General features: G+C 59.0%; 1 protein-coding gene across 2 annotated transcripts in view; it reads right to left on the bottom strand.

The window, feature by feature from the left end:
- Positions 1-22,588, bottom strand: part of KNDC1 (kinase non-catalytic C-lobe domain containing 1) — a 66,010-nt gene that overhangs the window by 8,429 nt on the left and 34,993 nt on the right. Inside the window, exons 11-26 of one of the 2 annotated variants that reach the window (XM_058544337.1) lie at positions 22,398-22,475; positions 21,689-21,782; positions 20,855-21,014; positions 20,048-20,778; positions 19,575-19,719; positions 18,564-18,664; positions 17,360-17,772; positions 8,108-8,201; positions 7,939-8,036; positions 7,476-7,696; positions 5,633-5,746; positions 4,590-4,737; positions 4,298-4,477; positions 3,447-3,653; positions 2,737-2,819; positions 2,319-2,469 (exon numbers count right to left, since the gene is read on the bottom strand). In XM_058544337.1, coding sequence (XP_058400320.1) covers positions 2,319-2,469; positions 2,737-2,819; positions 3,447-3,653; positions 4,298-4,477; positions 4,590-4,737; positions 5,633-5,746; positions 7,476-7,696; positions 7,939-8,036; positions 8,108-8,201; positions 17,360-17,772; positions 18,564-18,664; positions 19,575-19,719; positions 20,048-20,778; positions 20,855-21,014; positions 21,689-21,782; positions 22,398-22,475 — 3,018 coding nt within the window. The other variant, XM_058544336.1, reaches the window with a different exon arrangement.

Raw genomic sequence — 22,588 nt, 5'->3', positions numbered from 1 at the left:
GGAAAGTATGTCAGGGAATGTGTGTGGAGAAGGTATGTGTGTGTGAGAGGGACTATGTGTGCTTGAGGGACTGTGTTAAAGGGACTGTGTTTGTGAGAAGGACTGTGTCAGAGAAAACCTATGTGTTTGAAAAATTCTGTTTGTGTGGGGAATTGCATGTGAGAGAGGGATGCGTATGTGAAGGACTTTGTGAGAAGAACCGTGAGTGAAACAGGGACTATGTGTGAGAGAGACTTTATGTGTGAGAGGGAATGTGTGTGTGTGTGAAAGACTCTGGGTGAGACTGCGTTTGAGAAGGACTGTGTGAGGACTGTGTGTGATAGGAATTATGTGAGAGGGACTGTGTGTGACAGGGGCTGTATGTGAGGGGTGTGTGTGTGCGAGGAACTATATGTTAGGGACTATGTGTGTGAGGGATGTGTCTGAGGGACTACTGTGAAAGGGACTTTATGTGTGAGAATGTCTGTTTGTGAGAGGACGTATGTGTGTGAAAGACTATGGATGAGACTGACTACGCTTGAGAAGGACTGTGTGAGAGGGACTGTGTGAAAGGGACTGTGTGTGTCAGGGAGTGTAAATGAGAAGGACAGTTTGTGAAAGACACTGTGTCTGTGAAAGGGAATGTGTGATAGGGAGTGTGTGTGAGAGGCACCGTGTGTGAGAGGAACTATGCATGAGGGACTGTGTGTGAGAGACTTTGTGTGAGGGAATGTGTATCAGGGAATGTAAGTGAGGTGTGTGTGTGTGAGGAGAAGTGTATGTGTATGAGAGGAAGTGTGAGCGAGAGGGGCTGTATTTGAGAAAGGGACTGTGTGTGAGAGGAACTCTACATGTGATATATGCGTGTGAGGGACTGTGAGAGGGACTGTGTGTGACAAGAACTCTTTGTGATAGGGACTGTGTATGTGAGGGCCTGTGTGTGAGAAACTGTGTGTGAGAGGGACTACGTTTTGAGAGGCATATGAATGTGTGAGGAACTATGTGTGTGTGAGCGACTGTGTGTCTGACGGACTATGTATGAGGTAATATGTGTGACAGAGGAACTGTGTGAGTGAGTGTGTGTGAGAGATTGTATTGGAGGGACTGTTGAGAGGGACTGTGTGTGTGTGTAGGACTGTGTGAGAGGGACTATGTGTGCAAGGGACTGTGTGTGACTGTTTCTGAGGGAATGTATGTGAGAGGGTTTGTGTTTAGGAGACAACGCACGTGTGTGTGTGTGTGAGGGACTATATGTACGAAGGACTGTGTTAGAGGGACTGTGTGTGAGAAGGACAGCATTTGTGAGGGACTGTATGTGTGAGGACTGTTTATGAGAGGGACTATTGTGAGAGAAAGACTGTGTGAGAGAGACTGTTTGTGAAAGGGACTGTGACTGTGAGAGGGACTGTGTGTGTGACAGAGACTGTGTGTGAGAGAGTCTGCATATGAAGAGGGACTGTGTGTGACAGGGACTCACGGTCACTCTGTGTGTGAGTGACTGCATTTGTGAGGGACTGACTGAGGGACTGTGACAGGGATTGTTTGTAATGAACTGTGTGTGAGAGGGAATGTGTGTGTGTGTGTGAGAAGAACTTTGCATGAGGGACTGTGTGTGAGAGAGAAACCGCATTTGAGGGGCTGTATGAGTGAGTGACTGTGTTTAAGAGGGACTGTGTATGTGAGAGTGACTGTGAGTGCGAAAGACTGTGAGAAGGAATGGGTGTGTGATAGGGACTGTGTGAGAAAGACTGTGTGTGAGAGACTGTGCGTCAGGTGTTGTGTGTGATAGGGACTGTGTGTGAGAGGTACTTGGTGTGTCAGGGGCTGTGTGTGAGGGTGTGTGTTTGAGAAGGGACTGTGTGTGAGGGACAGTTTTTATGAGGGTCTCTGTGTGTTAAAGGGACTGTGTGAGAGCAAAGTGTGTGTGAGGGACTGTGAGGGATTTGTGAGAGGGAGTGTGTGAAAATGAGTGTGAGTGATGGTGTGTACATATGACAGCGTATGCACATGTGTGAGACTGTGTGCACACACACGTGTAAAGACTCCACAATGACAGAGGGTTCTCATGGTAGTCCAGAGCCAATGTGCACTCCCCAATAGAGTGAAGAGCATGCCAGGCTGGGGGTGTGACAGGCGGTGTGTGTTGCAGAGCTGGATGGTGTGTCTGATATTACTGCCGACTAAAGCTGTGGTGCTGCTTTTACCCTTTGCCCTGCTTGGGTCCTTGGATTCCATGCACTTGGAGAACCTAACAACTCGGATTCCACAGGAGGTGCCGCTCGCCCCATGCAGTTGTACCCCAAACCCTGCTCTGAGATCAGAGGTGCTGAGGCACCAACCTTGGAGGTGTGGCTGGTCACAATTTCAGCAGCCACCCAGGTGCTGACGTCGTCTGCACTTCTTAAAAGCTGTAATAGGTACTTGTCCTGGACGTAGTTGGGAAGAAATAAGCTGCAGCTTTTGGCCGACAGAGACTCGGAGGAGCTGGCTCTGGAAGAGACACAGGTGCACATCACAGCGAGGGCGGGCGCAGGTGGCCCTCCAGGCCCTGAGGCTGCAGAGGGCTCTCCAGATCCAGGTGGCCCAGCAGGTCGGGCTCTGCAGAGTGGGGAGGGTCTGGCTCCAAGGTCGTTCATGACACCAGCATCTCCCTTCAGCCCAGAGTGTCCATGAGACACCTAGGTGAAGCCCCTAAGACCCTCCTGCCAACCACCCATCCCAGAACTCCGGGGCAGACACCCCGCAGCGGACACTCACTTGGGAATGGCCACACTTTTGTCCATGACGCCCAGGGCTCGTGAGTTTAAGAAGTGGACAGGATGGCACTTTTGAAACAATTCCTGCAGGAGACAAGGAGACAGACATTTAGGGCACCTTCCCCAGGGGGTCTCCTGGTCAAGGCAGCGTCCCTGGGGGCTGGGGGTGATGGGGGGGCATCTCTGAAGTCACAGGTTCAACGCCTGCCCAGGGTGCTGCAGGGCTGGGCCCCTGGGGGACTCCTGACGTCTGTCCAGTCGTGATCACTGGGTCGCTGTCACCTGCCAAGTGACACGGGGCCTCAGGATGGCGGGGGGCCTGGGAAGGGGATGCCTGGGGGCTGTGCTTGGGACGGGACCAGAGGGGCCTGCCTGAGCCCTGGTGGGTGCCCAGCTCCAAGAGGGAGGAGGCCCATGCCCCATGGTGGCCTGCAGAGCGCCCTCTAATGCTCACGAGTGGGAGTGTCAGGGCCCCGTGGACGGCGGGCTCTTTGTGCCCTGTGTGGGACGGGAGCCCAAGCCCCTCCTGGGGCCTCCCCTGGGCCTGAGCATTGGCAACTGGCCCCATTCACTGCCCGTCCGTGTGTCCTTCCACCAAACATCTGTTCAGGGCCCGTGAGTACCACAGCGTCCCTCCCTTAGACGCCCCCTCGCCCTCCAGCCTGGGGCCTGCTGCCCACTAGACCAGCAGGGCCGAGTGGCCCCTCTCACCTGCTGCATCAGTGTCAGCTGGCTGAAGAGCTGGTGGGTGCTGTACTCAGTCAGGAAGTAGGGCCCTTTCTCACCGGCCTTGGCATAGGGGCCGCAGAAGTCCTCAAAGAAGCAGGGCTTGGGCAGGGCGGATGCAATGGTGTACTGGCGCTCCTTGTGGTGTGGCAGTGCCAGCCCGTTGCTGCGGGACAGCCTCCAGGGGAAGCTCTGCAGGGCAAGGCCAGGCAGCGCTGGGGGTGGGGACAGGGGTGGCAGAGGACCCAAGCCCTCCAGGCCCAGGACCCTTCAGACTGACTCAGCTAGAGCCACAGGGCAAATCCCCCTTGCCCGCGGCCATGTTGGCTTGAGGACACCTGCTGTCATTTCAATAGCTCCCCCATGGACAGAGCTGCTGAAATTTGGGGCTGTCCCCATATATTATGGAAAGTTCCCCTCAAACTCCACCCCCATCACAGGCCATTTCCTGACAGTGGTTTCTTCCACGCAGACCTCTGGCTGGAGGGTCAGTTAGGTGAGGTCATCTGAGTGCCTGGCCGGACCCCTCTGCTGTCCTTGCCCAGGGCGAGGGGGAGACAGGAAGTGCCAGCCCCAGAGGGCTGGTGTCCAGGACTGGCAACACGGGGAGCACATGTGTGTGCTTGTGTGCACTTGCACGTGTGCATGCACACAGACAAATGTTCACGCATGTGCATGACGGGTGAGCACGTGCGAATGTGCGTGCATGTGCGTGTGTGTGCCTGAGTATGCGTGTACACGTGTGAGTGTGCACTCGCTTGCTGGGTCCTGAAGGCTGAGCTCAGGGGTGGGCACCTGCCTGCCCCGGGAGGCCCTCCCTTGGGAAAGGCCCCCACCTTCCGGGAGATTCCATCTTCTGAGAGCCTCTTACAGAAGGCATTGAGGGGTCTGGTGTCCTCCTCAGCCTCCTTGGGGTCCTCCAGGTCTGTGCCTCGTGGGGCACCCTCGGCCCTCCGGTCCATGCCCACTTCCAGGAGGCCCAACAGGTGCTCTGCAGAGCCATCCAGGGGCAGGATCTGGGCAGAAGCACAGGGCGGTCACTGCCACCTCCTGGACAGGGGAGGTGGCTCCTACTCCCCCAGTGTGCCCTCGGGGGTGCAGGGGCCGCCGGCTCTGCCCAGCGGTCACCTTGGAGGAGATGAAGTCCTCGAGCCTCCCCAGGAGCCCGGCGTTCCTCATGAAGTCCACTGTGTAGCAGTCTTCCACCCAGGCCTGCAGGAGGCAGAAGCTCCGCTTGTAGATCTTGGTGAAGGTCGAGGTGGGGTCCTGGTGGGCCCTGGAGGCAGAAGGGAAGAGGCCTGAACTGTGCAGGATCCCCTGCCAGCATCAAGAGGCCTGTCTGCTGCCAGGAGGGCCCAGCACAGGCAGGCGTCTTGCCCGGGGTCACGCCGACAAGCAAAGGAGCGTGCGTGGGATTTGAATGCTGCTCTTCCTTTGAGGGGGTATTTCACCCCCACCCTGCTCGCCTGGGGACAGAGGAGAGAGGCAGCGTCTCGGGGCAGGGGCCTGCTGCCTCTCCTCTACCCCACCTGTGCCCTGTCCTGGAGCACCTGCCACCCCCACGGCGCAAGGGGGGCCAGGAAGCAGCGTGCAGCGCCTCTGAGAGGCAGAAGGGGAGCCCGGCTCCATATGTGGAAGGAGCAGGGGAGTGGGGTCTCCTGCGAGGCCCTCTCCCCCAAGGAGGGAGCTGACGCTGATGGCCTGAGGCTGCGGGGGGGGCCCAGACTGGGCGTGAGGGCAGGCCTGGTGAGAGTGGTGCATGGGGGTGTGGGACAGCCAGCTCAGAGAACAGGCCGGAGTGTGTCCAGCCACCGCCCACCACCCCTTCCCCCACCAGCCCTCGGGGCGGACCCTCCTCCCGCCTTGCGGCTTGGTGCTCATCCTCTGACTCCCACCTGTCCCTGCCCCCACAGTTTGCCTTCCCCACCCCTGCCCCCTCCATGGGCATCAGCCACCTCTCCAGGCCACCGTCCCCTCCTGCACCTGCTGGCTCCTTTCTCTGCGCCACCCTGTCCTCGCCTCAACCTTCAGCTGGGCTCCGCCATCGTCCTTGTCAGGGTCATAGGGACTCCTCGCCCTTCACAGCACAAGGAGGCGCCCCGGGGTCCACCCTGCGGCTGTGTCGCCCCCTGCAGGGCCTGGGACGTGGAGCTGAGAGGCTGCGGCCATACCTGCACAGGGTGCTGCTGATGCGGTCGAGGAGGAAGTGCAGGAAGTCCTGGGGCGTGCAGAAGTAGCGGAAGGTGTACAGGAACTGCTGCACGTAACCCTCCAGGAAGGCGTCGCTGGGGCAAGGGAGGCAGTGAGACCACAGCCCGGCCTCGCGGCCAGTCCCGGGGTCCCGGGAGGCCTCTCCTCTCCACCCAACCCTACCTGTGCTTCAGGTAAGGGGGGAGGCCTGGCTCCCCTCAGCCTTCGTTAGCAGTTCTGGGGCAGATATGTGAGAGAGTGTGTGTGTGAATCCTGAGCGTGTGAGCGTGAATGAGTGTGAGGAGTGAATGTGTGTGTGTGTACGTGGGTGCCCCTTGCTGGGATGGGGCAGGCAGGAGACCCACTGGAGAAGTGGAAGGTGTGTGTGGGCACTGAAAACATCAGAATTTCCCAACTATTTCCAGTGTGAGGACCTTTTCTTAACATCACGTTTTAAGGCCCCTCACTGTGAGCATCTCCTTTCAGAATCTTTTAATTAAGAAAACTGCTGTGCACAGGCCGTGACCCCGGCCCCTGAGCCTGCAATCACTGCATTTGGAAAGAGAAGTGACAATTTGTGCCCCAAACTTCTTGGTTTTGTTAGGGTGAAACCAGGCAGATGGGGGGGCCCTCTCCTTCGCCGAGCATCCCCCATCCTCAGTCACAAGGGTTGGGAGTGAGAAAGAAAAGTGGGGGGTCCTGGCAAGGCCCCCTCCCTACCCCTGGGAGGAGGAGCTCTAGGGTGGGGACATCGCATCCTAAGAATGAGGGAACCAGTCACCTGGTCAGCCTGGGGCCTCTGTGGGCTGGGGACGCTGTGGCCAGACTCAGGCCAGGGACTAGGCAGCCACCAGCCCAGCCTGCCCTGCAAAGGGACGCCCACAGGGTCTGTGGAGATGAGCCTCTCCCCTGGTTGGAGATGGTGTGTGCACACACGTCATACACAACACTCCACGTGATACCCCCCAATACACACACCACTCACATCATACACATACCACATGCACACACGTCTCCTGTAACAGCCCAGCGGGCTGCCGGTGGGTGTGCGATGCACACATCTTACAGAGGAGGATGCTGAGGCCTGAGTCTGAGGGTTGGCATGGAGTCCCTGGCCGGCAGGAGGTCCCCAGCACGACCAGGCGCAGCCCACCTCGGGAGAACGGGGTGCGTAGGAAGAGGCAGCTGTCCGGGAGGACTGCCCTGCTCCCCTTGGCCCCTGAGAGCCCTCGTCCCCTGACAGCCTTCCTCGGTGTCTCCTGTTCATACCTGGCCATTAGTTCTGGGGTCACTACAGCCTCCAGCTCACAGAAGACCCCAGAGGCTCCAAAATGGTGTCACGAGTCCCCAGAAGCCCAGATTGGGGTGAGGCCTCCACCACTGCCTGGGAAGTTGGTCTGTGCCCAACCCTGGCCCACCGGGTCCCATGCCCAGGAGTGGGCCAGGCCACTGGGTCAAGGGAGCCTGTGGGTCCTGTGTCTGAGAACCATGACCTGGGGCCACGTTGATGGTCAGGGCGGGCACACCTGAGACCCAGACGCTCAGGACCACAGGTGCGCATCTGGCGGAGCCTGCGGCTACTCAGGCCAGGAGCTCCGTGAGGGAGCCACGTGGCGCCTAACACAAGGCAACTTAGAACTCCGATGAAAATTTTTTCTCAATTAAAAAAACGTGCAACCCCTCAGATGAGGGAAGGTGGAAACTTTTCCCACCCCTTCACCTCCTTGGGGCCTATTTCTTTCTTTGCTTTTCCTTTTGGCTCTCAAAAGGCCTGAGGGGGACAGGGGAGCCACAGCCCGCCCCTCCCGCGGGGTGTGGCCGTACCTGGAGTACAGGTACGCCATGAGCCCCAGTGGCGTGCCGGCCTGCAGGACGCGGGCCTTCTTCCGTCTACTGCCCTGCGGGTGCTTGCTGACATTGTAGAAGATGAGGGACGAGGACTCGTCCAGGGGGCTGAAGTCCAGCGTGTCACAGTGGGCCGCCGCGATGTTCACGATCACAGGCAGGGCGCAGGGCTCAAGGCCCCATCGCTCTGCGTACATGACCTGGGGGGGGGCGGGCAGTGAGTCGCTGCTGCCTGGTTGACCCGCTGCCACCAGGCGTGTGTGGGGCACGTGTGCCCCGCCACCCTGCCACTGACCTAGGGGGTGACACAGCTTGTGGCCCTTCAACAATCAGGTATGTTTTTACAACTTTTAACGTGTGCTGATTTCCAAGGTTCTAACGGCAGGAAAACCCACGGAGTGTTAAGGCCTCGGGAGGGAGGGGAGCAGAAATGCAGACTTGCCTGGAGGTACTTCTTGACCAGTCCCAGGAACTGGACCTTGGCCTTCATTTCTTCCAGCTGCCCTTTCAATTTGGACAACATGGTCTTCACCTCGGAGCCTGGGGACAGGTCAGAGTTAGCACAGGGTGGCCCCCAACCCCGTGCTCTGGCACGCGGACCCCAACGCTACCTTTACTCCGCTTCTCCTTCTGTAAGAGCTTCTGGTAGAACTTCAGAGTCTTCCGGTAGTTTCTTTTCTCTATCACGAGCTGCTGCTCCAGCTCCTGGTGAGGAGAGAGCTCATGAGCCCAGGGCTGCGCCCTCCGTCTGCAGGACCACTCGGAACACGCTTCCCCCTTGTCCCAGAGTGCATGTTTCACCAGGGCTCACACAACATGCAAACACGGAACACACGTGAGCACGTGAGGACACGTGTGGTTCATAGGAGTTCTTCAGAGGAAAGCCTCTGCAGCGACAGAACGAATACATGTGTGAGCAGACGGGGTCAGAAGCCCCGCTTTCCTTGACCCCAGGAGGAAGCAAGGAACCAAGGCACAAAGACAAGTAAGTAAACATCTCAGTAAACTGGTATTTGGAAGGAAGTAGATTTGAAAACCCGCTTAAAAAAATGAGGCCAAAAAGAGTGAGACAGCTGATGGAATATCACCATTATTGACCGCCCCCCAAGGATGCCAGGCCCCCAGCAGTCCCCCAGGATGGGAAGTCGCGTGAGGAGTGAGGAGTGGGGCTCGGATCTGTCCCCTGGGTCCCATCCCCGTCCTTGGGGAGCCTGCCCTTCTAGAGAGTTCTCCAGACACCCTGGGGTGGGGTCCACTCGGCAAGCAGTGGCTATCAGTCCTGTGTGCACCCCCTCCCCAGGCACAGGTGGTCCGGTGAGGACCCTCCACAGGGGCCGCCCAGCGTCACCGTCCTGCCAGCATCCCTGGGAATCCTTGAGCACTGCAGCCTCGCGCAACATCCACGCCACGGCCAGATGACCTCCCAGGGCGCACCCTGTGCACCTTCAGGCAGCCCCGCTATTATCATTAAGCTTGAATGCACCCCAGACAGCCCTGCCCCCGGAGAGCACCATGCGGCCCTCTAGGTGCAGCCCCTCAGCTGCTCTGCGCTCAGTGAGATGCTGGACCCGCGGATGCTTCCCACAGCTGGCCAGAACCCGAGTCCGAGCCCTGGAGCCTGTGCGAGGCTTCTGTCCAGAGAACTGAACACAGCGGGGGCTTCAGCAGAGCCACATCTGCTCCATGGAAGGGGTCCCAGACCCCTAGGCTGCAGGCGTGCCGAGGGCCCTGGGGTCTGCTTCGTGTGCCGAGCACCAGCTCTTCCCAGGAATTGTTTGTGTCTCCAGGAAGAGGATGCCACAGCCTTCCAGGAGGGACCACAAGCCTGCCTGGCACAGACAGTAACCACCCCCCGTCTCCCCCCGGCCCTGTGAGACAGTCCTGGTTCTCCCCTCACAAGGAGCGGGGAGGAAAGCTCCGAGGTCAGCGCCTGCCCAGGGCAACGAGTGTTAGAAACAACCAGAACCCAGACACGGCTCCTCCCTTCAGGGTGGAGAGGACAGACAGCCTCCCCACCTAAGCCCCTCCCCCAACCCGAGGAGGGACGTGATTCTGGGGCACTGAGGGGGTCTGGGAAGCCTTGAGGTCCCTGGGAGCTGGGCCTCGAGGTCGAGTGGGTCTTCAGCTGGGACTGAGGTTGGCTTTTCCTGCAGCAGGAGGACGGGGTGTGGAGCGGGCCATAGCGAGGGGCTGGGCTGGGGGCCGGGGGCCAGAGGAGGGGGCAGGCACTGGCCCACCGCTCAGGCTCTTGGGAAAGGACTTCCTATTTAGGGGGTTCACGGTGGCCCCAAGGCCCTGAAACTGCCACGCAGACAGGAGTGTCCATCTGAAGGCCAGACGCCCTGGCTTTCCTTGTGGGAACTGAGTCACCTCAAATCAAACAGGTGTTCCCCTCACCTCGTCGTCCCACGACAAGGACTGTGCTTTGTTGATAGCACTTATTTCTGAACAATTTTGCAACACAAAAAATGCAGGTGGTATTTTTACTTAAACATGTGAATCCCTCTATTTGGTGGTTTTCCTGAAAACGTGGTTCAGGCGGCTGTCTTCTTCCGTGCACTGGTGTTCAGACAGCCCCGTGGACGGTCTACAGCCCCACGGACGGTCTGCCCCACAGACAGTCTGCAGCCCCACGGACGGTCTGCAGCCCCACAGAAGGTCTGCAGCCCGTGGACGGTGGGCACCTCCAGGCCAGGGCGGCGGTGGGGAAGTTGGTGCAGAATGAGCACAAAACCACATCCCTCTGCCAAATCGTGGTGGTTAAACCATGTCCCTCAAGACTTCTGGATACTCCTCCAGTTCAGCCGTGTGCAGAGTGCAGGGGAGGCTGTCACTCCATCCCCGGGGAGCCTGCCCTTCTAGAGAGTTCTCCAGACACCCCGGGGCGAGGTCAGGGGCAGCTGTCTCCAAGGAAACAAACGAGACAGCTGACCTAGACAATGTTGAGATTTCCGCATCAGGCGGACGCTTCCAGAGGAAGCCACTACAGCCACCCAAAACTGCTAAGACGCCACTACCATGGGACAGTGTTCGAGGAGAGCACAGGCTCTGGTGTCACACAGCCTAGGTCCAAATCTGGCTCCCCCACTTGACAGCTGCCAGACCCCGGCCACTAGTGGCTGGAGTGGGGAGAATAATGAGCCCCCGGGGCTGCGGGCCGGAACCTGGGCCTCCAACATGGGAGCCACTGGCCCGTGTGGCGTCTCGAGTGTTAAAATGAAACGGAGAAATCCATTCCTCTGTCACGTGGGCCACACTTCTAGTGCTCGGTAGCCACACATGGTGGGGGACCCCCACAGACTGCACAGACCTGGAACATTCCATCATGGAGGACAGTCCTATCAGACGGTGCAGGTCGAGACCGGTGGTAAATGCAGGTGGCCCCGCAGAGCTGTGTCCACAGCAGGACTCATCCCCTGCTGTCTGGACGTCTGTTTTAGCGAGGCCTGAGGGTCTCTGCAGCCTCTCCACGCATGTGTCTGTATCCTGGCTTTCCGAGGACAGTGGCCGTGACTCTGGCTGACGTTCCCCAAAGCCTGGAGAGGGACAGGATGGCCCGGGCCCTGCGCTCCCGGGCTCTCCTCCTTCCTTCGAGGCTTGGGACAGCGGTGGGGAGAGCACCCTTGGATGCCACCCTGCATAAGGCTGTGTCCAGCCCCATTACCCCCTTGTCCACGTGTCCAGATGTTGACGTTGACAATACCCCCCGGGGCAGGCTTTGGTGGCACTGAGACCATCTCAATGTGCCTGCTGCCTAATTGAACCCGGCTCACGTGCTCGTTCTGGGTCAGCGTCTCGACAATCTCAGTTTATGACATTAGGTCTGAAGCTCGTCAGCAACACTTCTCACGTTATTGGACTGCAGGCCAATTCTCAGAAAAGGACTGTTTTGACTGATTTTAAAGATAAATCTGTGTGAACTAAAATCCACACAGCACCTAGGACAACGGAGAATAAAACACGCGAGCTGGGCGTCGCTCCCACGGCCACCCCCTGGCAGGAGCCCAAGAAAACACGGACCACAGGCTGCCTCGGACCCGCCAGATCCAAACCAAATACTCGGGATCGCTGGAGTTTAGGGGTGACTCCTGGCCTAACTGGACCAATGGCTGTTTCATAGAGTTAAAAGAGCATTAGTTAGTGAAATCAGTGTGAATGATCTAGGGCACAATTTATGCACAGTGGCTACTGGACATACACGGACCCGAAGGCTGACCAGTTTTGGGGAGCAAAGAAAACAGTAGTCAGAAGGAAGTTGGAAAAAGCAGGAATTGTACACAGAAAAGGATGAACTGAAATCAGTGCCGTTCACCCAAACACTACAAGTAAAGCCTGTTTTAATGGCGGGTGAGTGAAAGGAAGCACCTGCACTGGGAGGTCAGAGGCCGGCTCAGCACCGGCTTCTGAGCCTCAGCAACGTCCACAGTGTCGGGCATGCGAAAGCACGGCCACGGCCCACAGCCACGGCAGGCGCACAGTCAGCATGTGCTGGGCGGACAGACGCTGCTCTCGGGCCCGTGAGGACCGGAGAACACGCACATCCTCCAGCTGCTCCGCCCCTCAGCACCCGGGCCTGTCACCCACGCTCTCTCTTTTTGGGCAGCGAGTGTGAACACGTGTTCAATGGTTGTTTTATGCCTTCTGCTTTTATGAGGCTCCTGTTTTGAAACAGACATGTGGGTTTTCAAGGAGAAGCGTGAAACTGTGGCCCCGGGGCCGATCTTCCCAGCCCGCCCAGGATGCAGAGCACAGGACACTCACCTGCCTGCACTCAGGCTCCAGGAGCCATGTCTTCCCCAGGGGAGCAGGAACAGAGGGAAAAACAAGGTCACTCACGGTCAGCCGCCCCGTAGTGCTTCCCCCAAACCACCAGATTGACCCCCACAGGAGTCGCTCGCAGAGTGATGGTGGGACCAGGCGGGCTCCAGGGCCCTCACTGGGCTGGCTCGTCCAGAGCCCCACTGGCGCTTCAGAGATGGGAACCTCGTCCCAACCACAGGATCTCATCCAAACAAGGACAGACGCCAGCCCCCAGTCTTCCGGTCGGAGCTGGTCTCCGAGCCCACTTTGTTTTTTTTAATAATTTTTTTAATAATTTTATTTATTTTTTTCCCCCAAAGCCCCAGTAGATAGTTGTATGTCATAGCTGCACATCCTTCTAGTTGCTGTACATGGGACACGGCCTCAGCATGGCCGGAGAAGCGGTGTGTTGTTGTGTGCCCGGGATCCGAACCTGGGCCGCCAGTAGCGGAGCGCGAGCACTTAACCGCTAAGCCGCGGGGCTGGCCCCAAGCCCACTTTCTAAGTGCGCTGCAGGGGTGACCTGGGGCCCACCAGTGGGCGTGCCTCCCTCCAAGGGGCCACTGCCCTGAAGACAGCCCAGGATGGAGGAAAGGGCCCCATCAGCCCACACCTGGCACCGCACAAGGAACCCGCAAACACCACGCTGAGCTTCCTTTGGGGACGGGCCACCCTCCACGGCCCTGAACACAACACGGGGCTGGAAGCGTGGCTGCCTGTCCATAAGGACGTGACTGCCACCAGCGAGCATGACCTGTGACATCAGAGGATGTGCCTGTGACACCAGAGGACATGGCCTGTGACACCAGAGGATGTGACCTGTGACACCAGAGGGCGTGGCCTGTGACATCAGAGAGTGACCTGTGACATTGGAGGGTGACCTGTGACATTGGAGGACAGGCCTGGACGCCCAGCATCCCACCTTCCCCATGATTAGTGGGATGAAGCTACTGAGAAAGTCTGTGCGGGCGCAGCGACCTGCCTCTGAAAGGTCATGCCCTCTGTTACTGGGGGATGCGGGCACCCCTGGTCCCCACCAGTCGCGACCTGCCTCTGAAAGGTCATGCCCTCTGTTACTGGGGGATGCGGGCACCCCTGGTTCCCACCAGTCGCTGGGCCAGGTCAGCAGGGCCCCAGTCTCGTAGTCCAGCTGAGGTCAGCGCAATACAACGGGGCTGCAGGCGGGACAGTGTGGACGCCTGGGCTTGGAGTTGGAGGGGGCAAAGGAAAGCCGGCACGGACGCTGCCCCCAGCGTCTCTTCTCTGTCTACTAGATTCAAGTAAAATGACATCGGCAAGCTTCAGTTCAACCCTGAAGTCCCCAAGGCCAATGCTCATCCCTACCTCCTTTTGTTCTCAATTAATTTTTAAATATTTTTGTGACAAAATACACATAAAATTTTAATCATTTTCCATTGTGTAGTTCAGCGGCATTAAGCACATTCACGTTGTTGCGCAGCCATCACCACCACCCATTTCCAGAAATGTTTCATCTTTTCAAACTGAAACTATGTCCTCACTAATTACTAACTCCCCATCCCCCTTCCACAGCTCTTGGGACCCAACATCTACTTTCTGTCTATGGATTTGACTCCTCAAGGGACCTCATGTAAGTGGAATCATAGTATGTGTCCTTTTGTGTTTGACTCATTTCACTCAGCATAATGTCCTCAAGGTCTATCCATGTCATAACACGCAGCAGAATTTCCTTCTTTTTTAAAGCTGAATAATATTCCTGTATGTGTATTCTACATTTTCTTTATCCATTCATCTGTTGATAGACAATGGGGTTGCTCCTGCCTCTTGCCCATTGTGAATGATGCTGCTGTGAACACGGGTGTGCAAACATCTGTTGAGTCCCTGCTGTCAATTTTTTTGGGTGTATATCCAAAAGTGGAATTGATGGCTTATGTGGAAGTTCTATATTTAATTTTTTGAGAAACTGTCATACTATTTTTCACAGTGGCTGCACATTTTACATTCCCACTAACAGTGCACAAAGGTTCCAATTTCTCCACGTCCTCACCAACACTTGCTATTTTGTTTTTTTTGTTTTTTTTTTTATAATTGCCATACTAATTTAGGGTGTGAAGCAGTATCTCATTGTTTTGACTTGCTTTTCCCTCATGAGCATCTTCATGTGCTTTTGGCCATATGTTTGTCTTCTTTGGAGAAATGTCTATTCAAGTCCTTCACCCATTTTTCAGTCAGGTTGTTTTTTTGTTGTTGGGTTTCAGGCAATCTCTATATATTTTGGATAGTAAACTCTTCTCAGATATGTGATTTGCAACTATTTTCTCCTGTTTTGTGGATTGCCTTTTCACTCTGTTGATAGCGTTTTTTGAGGCACGAAAGGTTTTGATTTTGATCAAGTCCAATTTATCTATTTTCACTTTTGCTGCCTGTGCTTTTGGTGTCATATCCAAGAAATCACTGCCAGATCTGATGTCATGAAACTTTTCCCCTGTGTTTTCTTCTAAGAGTTTTATAGTGTTAGCTCTTATGTTTAGTTTTTTTACCTCTTAGTGAATCTCTGAAAATAGTGTGAGTTAAGGGTCCATCTTCATTGTGTTGTGTGTAGATGTCTGGTTGTGTCGTAAAGACTGTCCTTTGCCCACCGAATGGCCTTGGCGGCCTTGTCAGCATCATCTCCCCGTGCACAGGAGTAGACTCTGGGCTCTCTCTTCTCGTCCGTGGTCTGCATGTCTGTCTTTATGCCGGCGCCACACTGTTTTGACTACTGTGGCTTTGTAGTAAGTTTTGAAATCAGAAATGTGAGTTCTCCAACTTTATCCTACCTTTTGAGGATTGTTTTGGCTATTCAGGTTTTCTTGAGATTTCATATGAATTTCAGGAGGGGTTTTTCTATTTCTGCAAAAAACGGCACTGGGCCATCACTCCCTTTTAAGTCCACCATCTGCATCAGCATGGACGTGAGGGTCCTTCCTCGCACCTGGAGTCAGGATCCAGCTCTGAGCCACCTCTTTGGTGCTCAAATTGTTCCACTTGGGCCTTTGGGAGCTCTTCAGCTGGTTCTTGTGACCTCCGTCCCCCAGCACGTATTTGGTCATCTCCGCACTCTCTGGCACTACATGTCTGATGCATTCCTTGCCCCAGTCCCAGGGCCAGCGACGTCCCTGAGGAGCCCTGGTAGCCTTGACTAGAGAACATGCTGGAAACCGAGATCTGGGCCTGAGAGGTGCTCCCGCCTCCAGGCCCCGTCAGGGGACAGCACTAGGACATGTGTGGACTCGTATTTAGGTAAATTGTGTCCTCGTCCACCCTCTGTGACCACCTCACAGAAACACTGGCTGCCCAAGGACACTTTTCATGCCAACAAAGACCCCAGATGCCTCCGGGTGCTCCACCATCAGGACAGCCCAGTTCTGGGGGGCCTGTTCCACACTTGGTCACAAGGTCTGCACTCGTCTGGCGTTGTCATGAGCGGTGGCCCCATCACTGGTGCCCCACCCTGGCCCCTCGCCTGCTGCACAAGCGCTCACCCTCCCGAGCCTCAGTTTCCCGTGACGGCAGGAGGATGCTTCCTGGCTGGCACTTTCTGCCCCTCGGTTCGTTTTCCATTCCTGGGAAAGGCCACCACAGGTGGAGAGCCGAGTGCTGCTGGGACGAGAATGTTTAGCAGTACCGGGGGAGCTTCACTGTGCACAAAGGCACATTAAGGAAACGGCAGCGGATCGAGGACTGCAGGCTCCCCAGCATGGAAGGAAGGAGCTCACAGGGCCCGCCTCAGGAGCTGGGAGCCGCCCTCTCCTGGCAGAGCTCCAGACCTTGACGCAGGGACACGGGGCTTCCCTGAGAGGTGGGAGGACTCTGTGCTCCTGTGCTGGACACTGCACACGTGACCGGGTGTCTGGCGACGTCTGCGGCGCAAGCCCCCCCGCACCAGGGCCCCATTGAGGCCCGCGTCCTCACAGCCCCCAGGGGACAACGCCAGGCCTCGCGGTCTGGGTGCCGAGGTAGCAGACCCAGAGGCGGCAGCACGATGCCCCGGAGACAATGGTGTGCATCCACAGCACACAGCCTCGCCCCAAGTGTGCAGACCTAGTCCAGTGCCCATCTCTTGCCAGCATGAGACTGAGTGATAAAGCAAAGTCAGACAGTGGCAAGAGGCGAACAAGAGACAAACACCCGGGAAAGGTTCAGATGGTGCTGAAATGGCTGGGGAGATGCAGCTTTCCTGTGCCTCGGAGGCCAGAAATGGTGAGAGAAATAGGGGCAGGTAGAGGCACCAGGAGCAGGACCCCTGACCACAGATGGTTCCCTCTCGTCTGCTTCACTGGGGGCCCAGCCTGCGGGGCTGAGGCCCAGGTCAGAGTTTCTGGTCACTGAGTGGGGATGCAGATTGGACCTCTTGGTCGGGTGGCCGGGGTGGGGTGGGCTCCCAATGGCATGGGCAGCAACCTTGGGTCCAGATCTCTGTGGGGTTGACCTGCACGCAGCGGCTGGCCAGGCCTGGCTGCTCTCAAGTCTATGGCTTCCTTGCCCTCTGACCAGGGAGAAGCCTGGGCCGCCTCTGACCCAGAATGGCACACAGCGTGCACTGCCCACCACAGAAGCCCGGGATAGGCCAGACTGACCCTGGCGCCCGGCCTGAGCTGACTGCCATGGGCCAGGCGCTTCTGGTGTTTTTTCTCACCCCTAAGTGATGCTGCCTGAGGGACAGGAGCCTGAAGGGCTGACGGGGAAGAGGGTGCAGCACCTGCCTGCCCCGGCCAGAGACACAGCCCAACCTGACTATGGTCGACAGGACGAGGTGACCTCCCGCCATCTGTCGCCTAGCGACCAGGTGCCCAGCTAACAAAGGGAAAAAAGCCATTTCCTATACCAAACACGGAGAACATATGCAGATGAGCACGATACCCCCAGGGAAGGACGCACAGGGAGGTCGCCGGGGGACACGGGGAGGGGCTCCCAGCACACCTCATCTCTCTCCCCCACGTGACTGGAGCTCCTGCCTGAACACGGGCCTCGCTGCACATGGCACCCCGAGGCCACAGCACCCCCCACCTCCTTTCCGTGGTGGACGGAGGACAAGGACTCACCGGGTTCTGGGCGTCGGCGTCGGGGGCCCCGCCGGCCTTCTGCCTCGCCAGCTCCTTCACATAGCTGCAGACGTCGGGGCCAAAGCACTCGGCCTCGTAGAAGGCACTACCCCAGCCTGGGCTGCCGCTCTGGAACTCGGCCGGGCCCGGACTCATGGCCGGGCCGCCCACCTCGGGCCTGGCCAGCCGGGCCACTGCCTCCACGCCCGAGGCCCCGCCGGCCGGCTCTGGGCCCTCACCCTGCTGCCGGTCCCTGGCCTCTGGCTGCCGCTCCCTCTCAGCTCTCACCGACTTCTGAGGCCGGAATCCCACCTCGAAGTTCCCCTGGGACAGCTCCTCTGAGTCCACGTCGGACAGTGCCGCGGGCGGACAGGGGACTCGGCCCAGGCGCCTGGAGGCCGGCTTCTCCATCCCTGGACGGAAGTTAATGGGCAGAGTCCGTCACTCACTGTTTACAGAGAGGCCGCCCGTGCCGAGCTGGGAACCTGAGACCCCTAGACAGCCACTCTAGAGGGGCTGCCAGGGGACCTCAGGGCCAGGGGTGGGGGTGGGGGGTCCTGCTTCCTAGGAGGGGTCCTGTGGATCCCCCGCTGTCACGCGAGCAGAGTCGAGGGTGCAGGTTTGCGGGAATTTGAACTGTTTGTAAATACATGGATACAAGAGGGTCCTTCGTGGGGAGAGGATGGGAGCAAGTGGTGGCTGTCCTGAGCACGTCCCTTTGCTTAAATCTCCTGCAGCGCACATGCCTGCAGAGTGGGTGGGGCACGGTCACCAGTCCTTGTCACCGGCTCCCAGGGCCACACAACCTCACCCCCAAAACCGTGTCCTCTTAGACCGGATTTTGGGAAATTACAGAGATGTCAGTCATCTGGGCGCCCTGGGCTAACAATCCAGGAACAGAAGCCTCAGAGCCTTCCAGTGGCACACGTTTCCAGAAAACATGCAGAGATCCGCGCTGGCATCACCAAGCTGCTGGCCAGCGACTCCGGGAGGCAGAGGCGCCCCGCCCACCACAACCCCCAGCCCCAAGGCTGCCTGGGCTCCTGCTGGCGTGGGGAAACATGCCCCCCAACAGTGTAGACCCCCCAGGGGAGGATGGGCCCTGCCCTGGGGACCTAGGGGGGCACGTTTCCTATAATTGTGCAGCCGAGAGGGTAGAGATGAACCCACATGGAAAGGTCCCCCTAGAGCCCACGTCTCTCACCTGCTCCATGCAGGGAGGGCCTTTTGCTGGACGGTGAGCAGCCACGCGGAGCTCTGGTCCTGCCACTGCCCTCGGGCTGTGACCCAGCCTCTTCCGAAGTGCTGCCGTCAGAACAGAGGATACTGCAGGCACCCCCTCTGGCCCCCTAGGCCCCTCACTACATAGCAGCCTCCTTCAGGCTCACCTGGGGAACCCCCAGCTCTTACCCTACCTAAACACCCTGGGGTGCGGAGTGGGGACCCCGCAGCGACCCGCCCCACTTCTGGGACACACACCACAGAGACCCTCCAGCTTCCCACTTCCTGGGGATAGCCTGGCTGCCGCGGAGCCCCCCTTTGTCCAGGCAGAGGGCTCTCCGGGCATTGATGTCTTGGGGTCCCCAGACAGTCTTCTCAGTGTTATGAGGGTGTCGGGGCCCCTCTAGACACGGGCCTGGCCTGGCCGCCCCCGACATCGCCCTCTGCAGCCCCCAGGAGGCATTGGGGAGCAGCAGGGCATGGGCAGTGAAGGGATGGGGGCTGCGGGGGCTGGTGGGGACAGGGAGAGGGAAGCTGTAGTCACCCCACCTTCTAACACTGGGAGAGAGCTGTCACCTGACTCTGGCCTGGACAGCAGGGCAGTATGCTGTTCCCTGAGGGGACATTCCCCCACACCCCCCAGGCTCCTGGTCACTTCGCCTCCTGGAGCTGGTCTTTGAGCAGGCAGATGCGCCTCCTGCCCCCATGACTCCATGAACCCTCTCTTCCTGCCAAAAGGAGCCCAGTGCCCAAAGGGAAAGCTCTGGAGGCAGGGTGGGCCTCTAGCCCAACGAGAGGGGCCCCCAGTGGGTGACCTCTCTGGGGAGGGCGATGAGCTGGAGGCCAGGGTGCAGCAGGAGAAGGCTGAGCTGTTGGCCAGGAGAACGTGGCGGGAGCACATCGGGGGCCTGGAGGGGGCAGGAATGCAGGGCCGTCCTGGGGCCCGGCCACAGTGATCGGGAGTGGGGGAGCCTAGGCTGCGGGGGGGACTCACTTCTCGGGGGGCGACGTCCTCCCATTCACCACTTTGAAAAGATTCTGCAGCAACTTCTCCCCCCAGTAGAGGTCACAAAACTTCTCGGAAATGGCCCCGCAGAACGTGGCATAGGTGAGATCTTTCAAGGCGTAAATATACTCCCCTACGTTTGCAGGATGACAGGGCAGGTTACGATGTGGGCTACAAATGGGCCAGGCTGATCTCAGGAGCTGGGGGGTGGGGAGGGGAACTGGGTGGGGGGAGCTGGGCTCTGAGACCCTCTTCCATCCTGAGGCTTTGCTGCCAGCTGGCCCCTGGGGGGCTCAGCTCTGCCCTCCGTGCTCTCTGTGCAGAGACAGATGAGTGGGGATCCCTCCTGGTGGTGGCCCCAAGGCGCCTTCACACTGAGCTTCCCCCAGTGCACTGCGTCCCCCCATGGCCTCTCCCTGGTCCTGGGGCTTCTCTGGGGCCCTCTGTGTTCCCCCAGGTACCCATGATGAGAGCCTCCAGCCCATTGTCCAGGTAGCCGTCAAAGGCGAACTCCTCCTGGATGAGACGTGTGGCCTCTTGCAGCGACAGGCAGCCCGTCCCCTTCGGGAGGGGTGAGGCATCCACATTAGATGCACAGAGCTTGCAGTCAGCTGGCTGGGGCCGCTCGGGGTGACCGTGTGGGGTCTGGTCATCCTGCTCCCTGACAGGGGTGCCCCTGGGGCTGTCTGGACTCGCCGTGGCAAGGCAGGGGCCCCGTGGGGCTGGTGGGGGGCCCTCGGGCTCCTGGCCGGGGCCCTCAGTGGCCTTGATCTTGGGCGGCTTGGCTGGCTGACACGGGCCATGCTGGGTGGTGGGCCCTGGGGGGCAGGGCCCGAGGCCTCCAGAACAGGCTCCAGGAGGGACTAGTTCATCCAGCCCTTGGTCCGGGGGTGGCACCTGTGCCTTCAGGGGTGGGACGGGGGCAGAAGGTTCAGGGGTTGTCAACAAAGGCCCCTCCTGCAGGCTGGCGGGGGAAGGGGGTGGGGGGCAGGGGCACCCCTGGGCTGAGTCTCTGAGGGGTTCTGGTGGTGCTCCTTGTGGTCTGGGACCGGGTGCTGGCTGGTCAGTCGCCTTCAGGCTGGTGGCCACTCCGTGGGCCTCAGGAGCCTGCTTCCCATCGCCCTCCCCATCCAGCTGGCCTCTCCTCTCCTCGGGCTCCTCGGCCAGCCCTGAGGAGAGGGCAAGTGCGACCCTGTGGGGAGAGAAAGGGAGAGCACTCAGGAGGGCCTCCGGACCCTGCAGCTCCTTGGGGGGCGGGGGGTGCTCACCTGGCCACACCTGCGTCTGGTGCCAGGACAATGGGCTTAAAGTGGGTGGCCGTGGAGGTGAACGCCTCTGGCAGCAACGTGGCCCCTTTGCAGCAGGAGGGTTGACAGGGCATGGGCCCCTGCATGGCGACAAGCCTGGTGTCGCCAACGCGCATGAAGCCTGGGGACAAAATCGAGGTGAGAGGGTGGGGGGGGCTGGCTATGCAGATGCCCTGGTGCGCCTCCCCATAAAAGCCACAGCTCCTCCCAGCTTTGACTGTTGGTGCCGCGTCCCCTCTCCCACGTCTCTAAGGGCCCAGGAGACACTGGGACCTCAGGGACAGAGGCCCGAGGGAGAGGCCTGAGCCCAGGGCGGCTGGGAGCTGGGAGGCGGGACACAGGTGCCAGGGGAGCACTGGAGTGACAGAAAAGGCCAGAAGAGCTGGGCCACAGATAGGGGGCTCCCACAGCCTGCAGGGGAGGGGTCTTCTTCATGCTGCAGGATGGGGCGGGTGCCACGGGGATGGGACCCTGTGGGCTCTGTGGAGGGAGACAGGGTGGGACCAGGACTGGGGGTTGGTACAATGTGGACGCGGGAGGGGCATGGGGGTGTGGAGGCCGCCTGCTCTGGAGCCTGGGGAGACAGGAGAGAGAACTTGGAGCCGAGGCCCAAGGGACCAGGAGTTTAGAAGAGACAGAGGCAGAGAGGGAAGAGCAGGTTGGGGGTCCTGGTGACGTCCGGGTGTCCACTCAGGGCTGGACTCCCAGAGGCAGCTCTGGTGGGATGGCCGCAGGGGCAGCATGGCGGGGGTGCAGGGGCCCGGGGGCAGGAGAGGCCGGGCCTGGGGGTCCCACCTGAGCCGGGCCCGGGAGTGGGTGCCGTGCTGGGGTTCAGTTCAACCACCGAGAAAGCGTTCTGGAGACTGATGGTCTCTTCCTCCTGGTGAACCTGGGCAGAGGCACACAGACACCCCCAGTCGAGGTGACAACAGCGGCCCCGACATGCTGGGCGGACCCTGCAGCACGTGATCCCCGCCCTCTCAGCCCCGAGGAGCTCGCAGCGTGCTGGCTCGCAGAGCTGGGCTTGTTTCTCTTTGGAACAAGAGCTTTCTGGGCATTTTGCTTCCCAATTCAACAAGGTTTTGGTAGGTTTCTAGGACATGGGAAGATTATGCGCCATCTGGTCCGAGACCCTGGGTTACCCAGAACCCAGACTCCCAAAAGCTGCCAGGGGGGAGGTGTGCCTGTCTGCTGTCAGAGTGACCCCCATCACCCACCCCCGATGTGGCCCTGCCCTGGTCAGGGCGCCTAGGGTGCCGACAGGCTCGTTTGTAGACGATGCCAGCTACCTGAGGGTCACTGTGCAGGAACCCCAGGGTGTGCCCTGCCCCAGCGCTGGGTGAACAGCACCCACACAAGCCAGGTGGTCAACAGAGAGCCAGAGCGACCGAGCTACCTACACCTTCTCTCTCAGCTCTCTACACAGCTGGACACTGGACCCCATCTCCCTGGGGCCCCGGGCAGAATACGGGTCTGCACCGGGCTCCGGACACCACCGTCTCACCTGGCAAGTCGATGCCCTCAGGTGAGCCAAGATCTTCCTGCTGTCCATGCCTCGCTGGAGGAGGTGGGTGCCGCACGTCTGAAAGCAAGCACACGGCCACACCTGGGGATCGGTGGCTCAGGCACCGCCCCACTTTGCTCCGGCGGTGCAGGGAACCGCCAAGCTGGACGAGGAGCCCGTCAGAGCACGTG

This window comes from Diceros bicornis, chromosome 6 (genome assembly GCF_020826845.1).
Source record: "Diceros bicornis minor isolate mBicDic1 chromosome 6, mDicBic1.mat.cur, whole genome shotgun sequence".
Taxonomy (NCBI): Eukaryota; Metazoa; Chordata; class Mammalia; order Perissodactyla; family Rhinocerotidae; genus Diceros; species Diceros bicornis.
The sequence above is the reverse complement of the archived record's forward strand: the minus strand, read 5'-3'. Positions and strand labels throughout refer to the sequence as shown.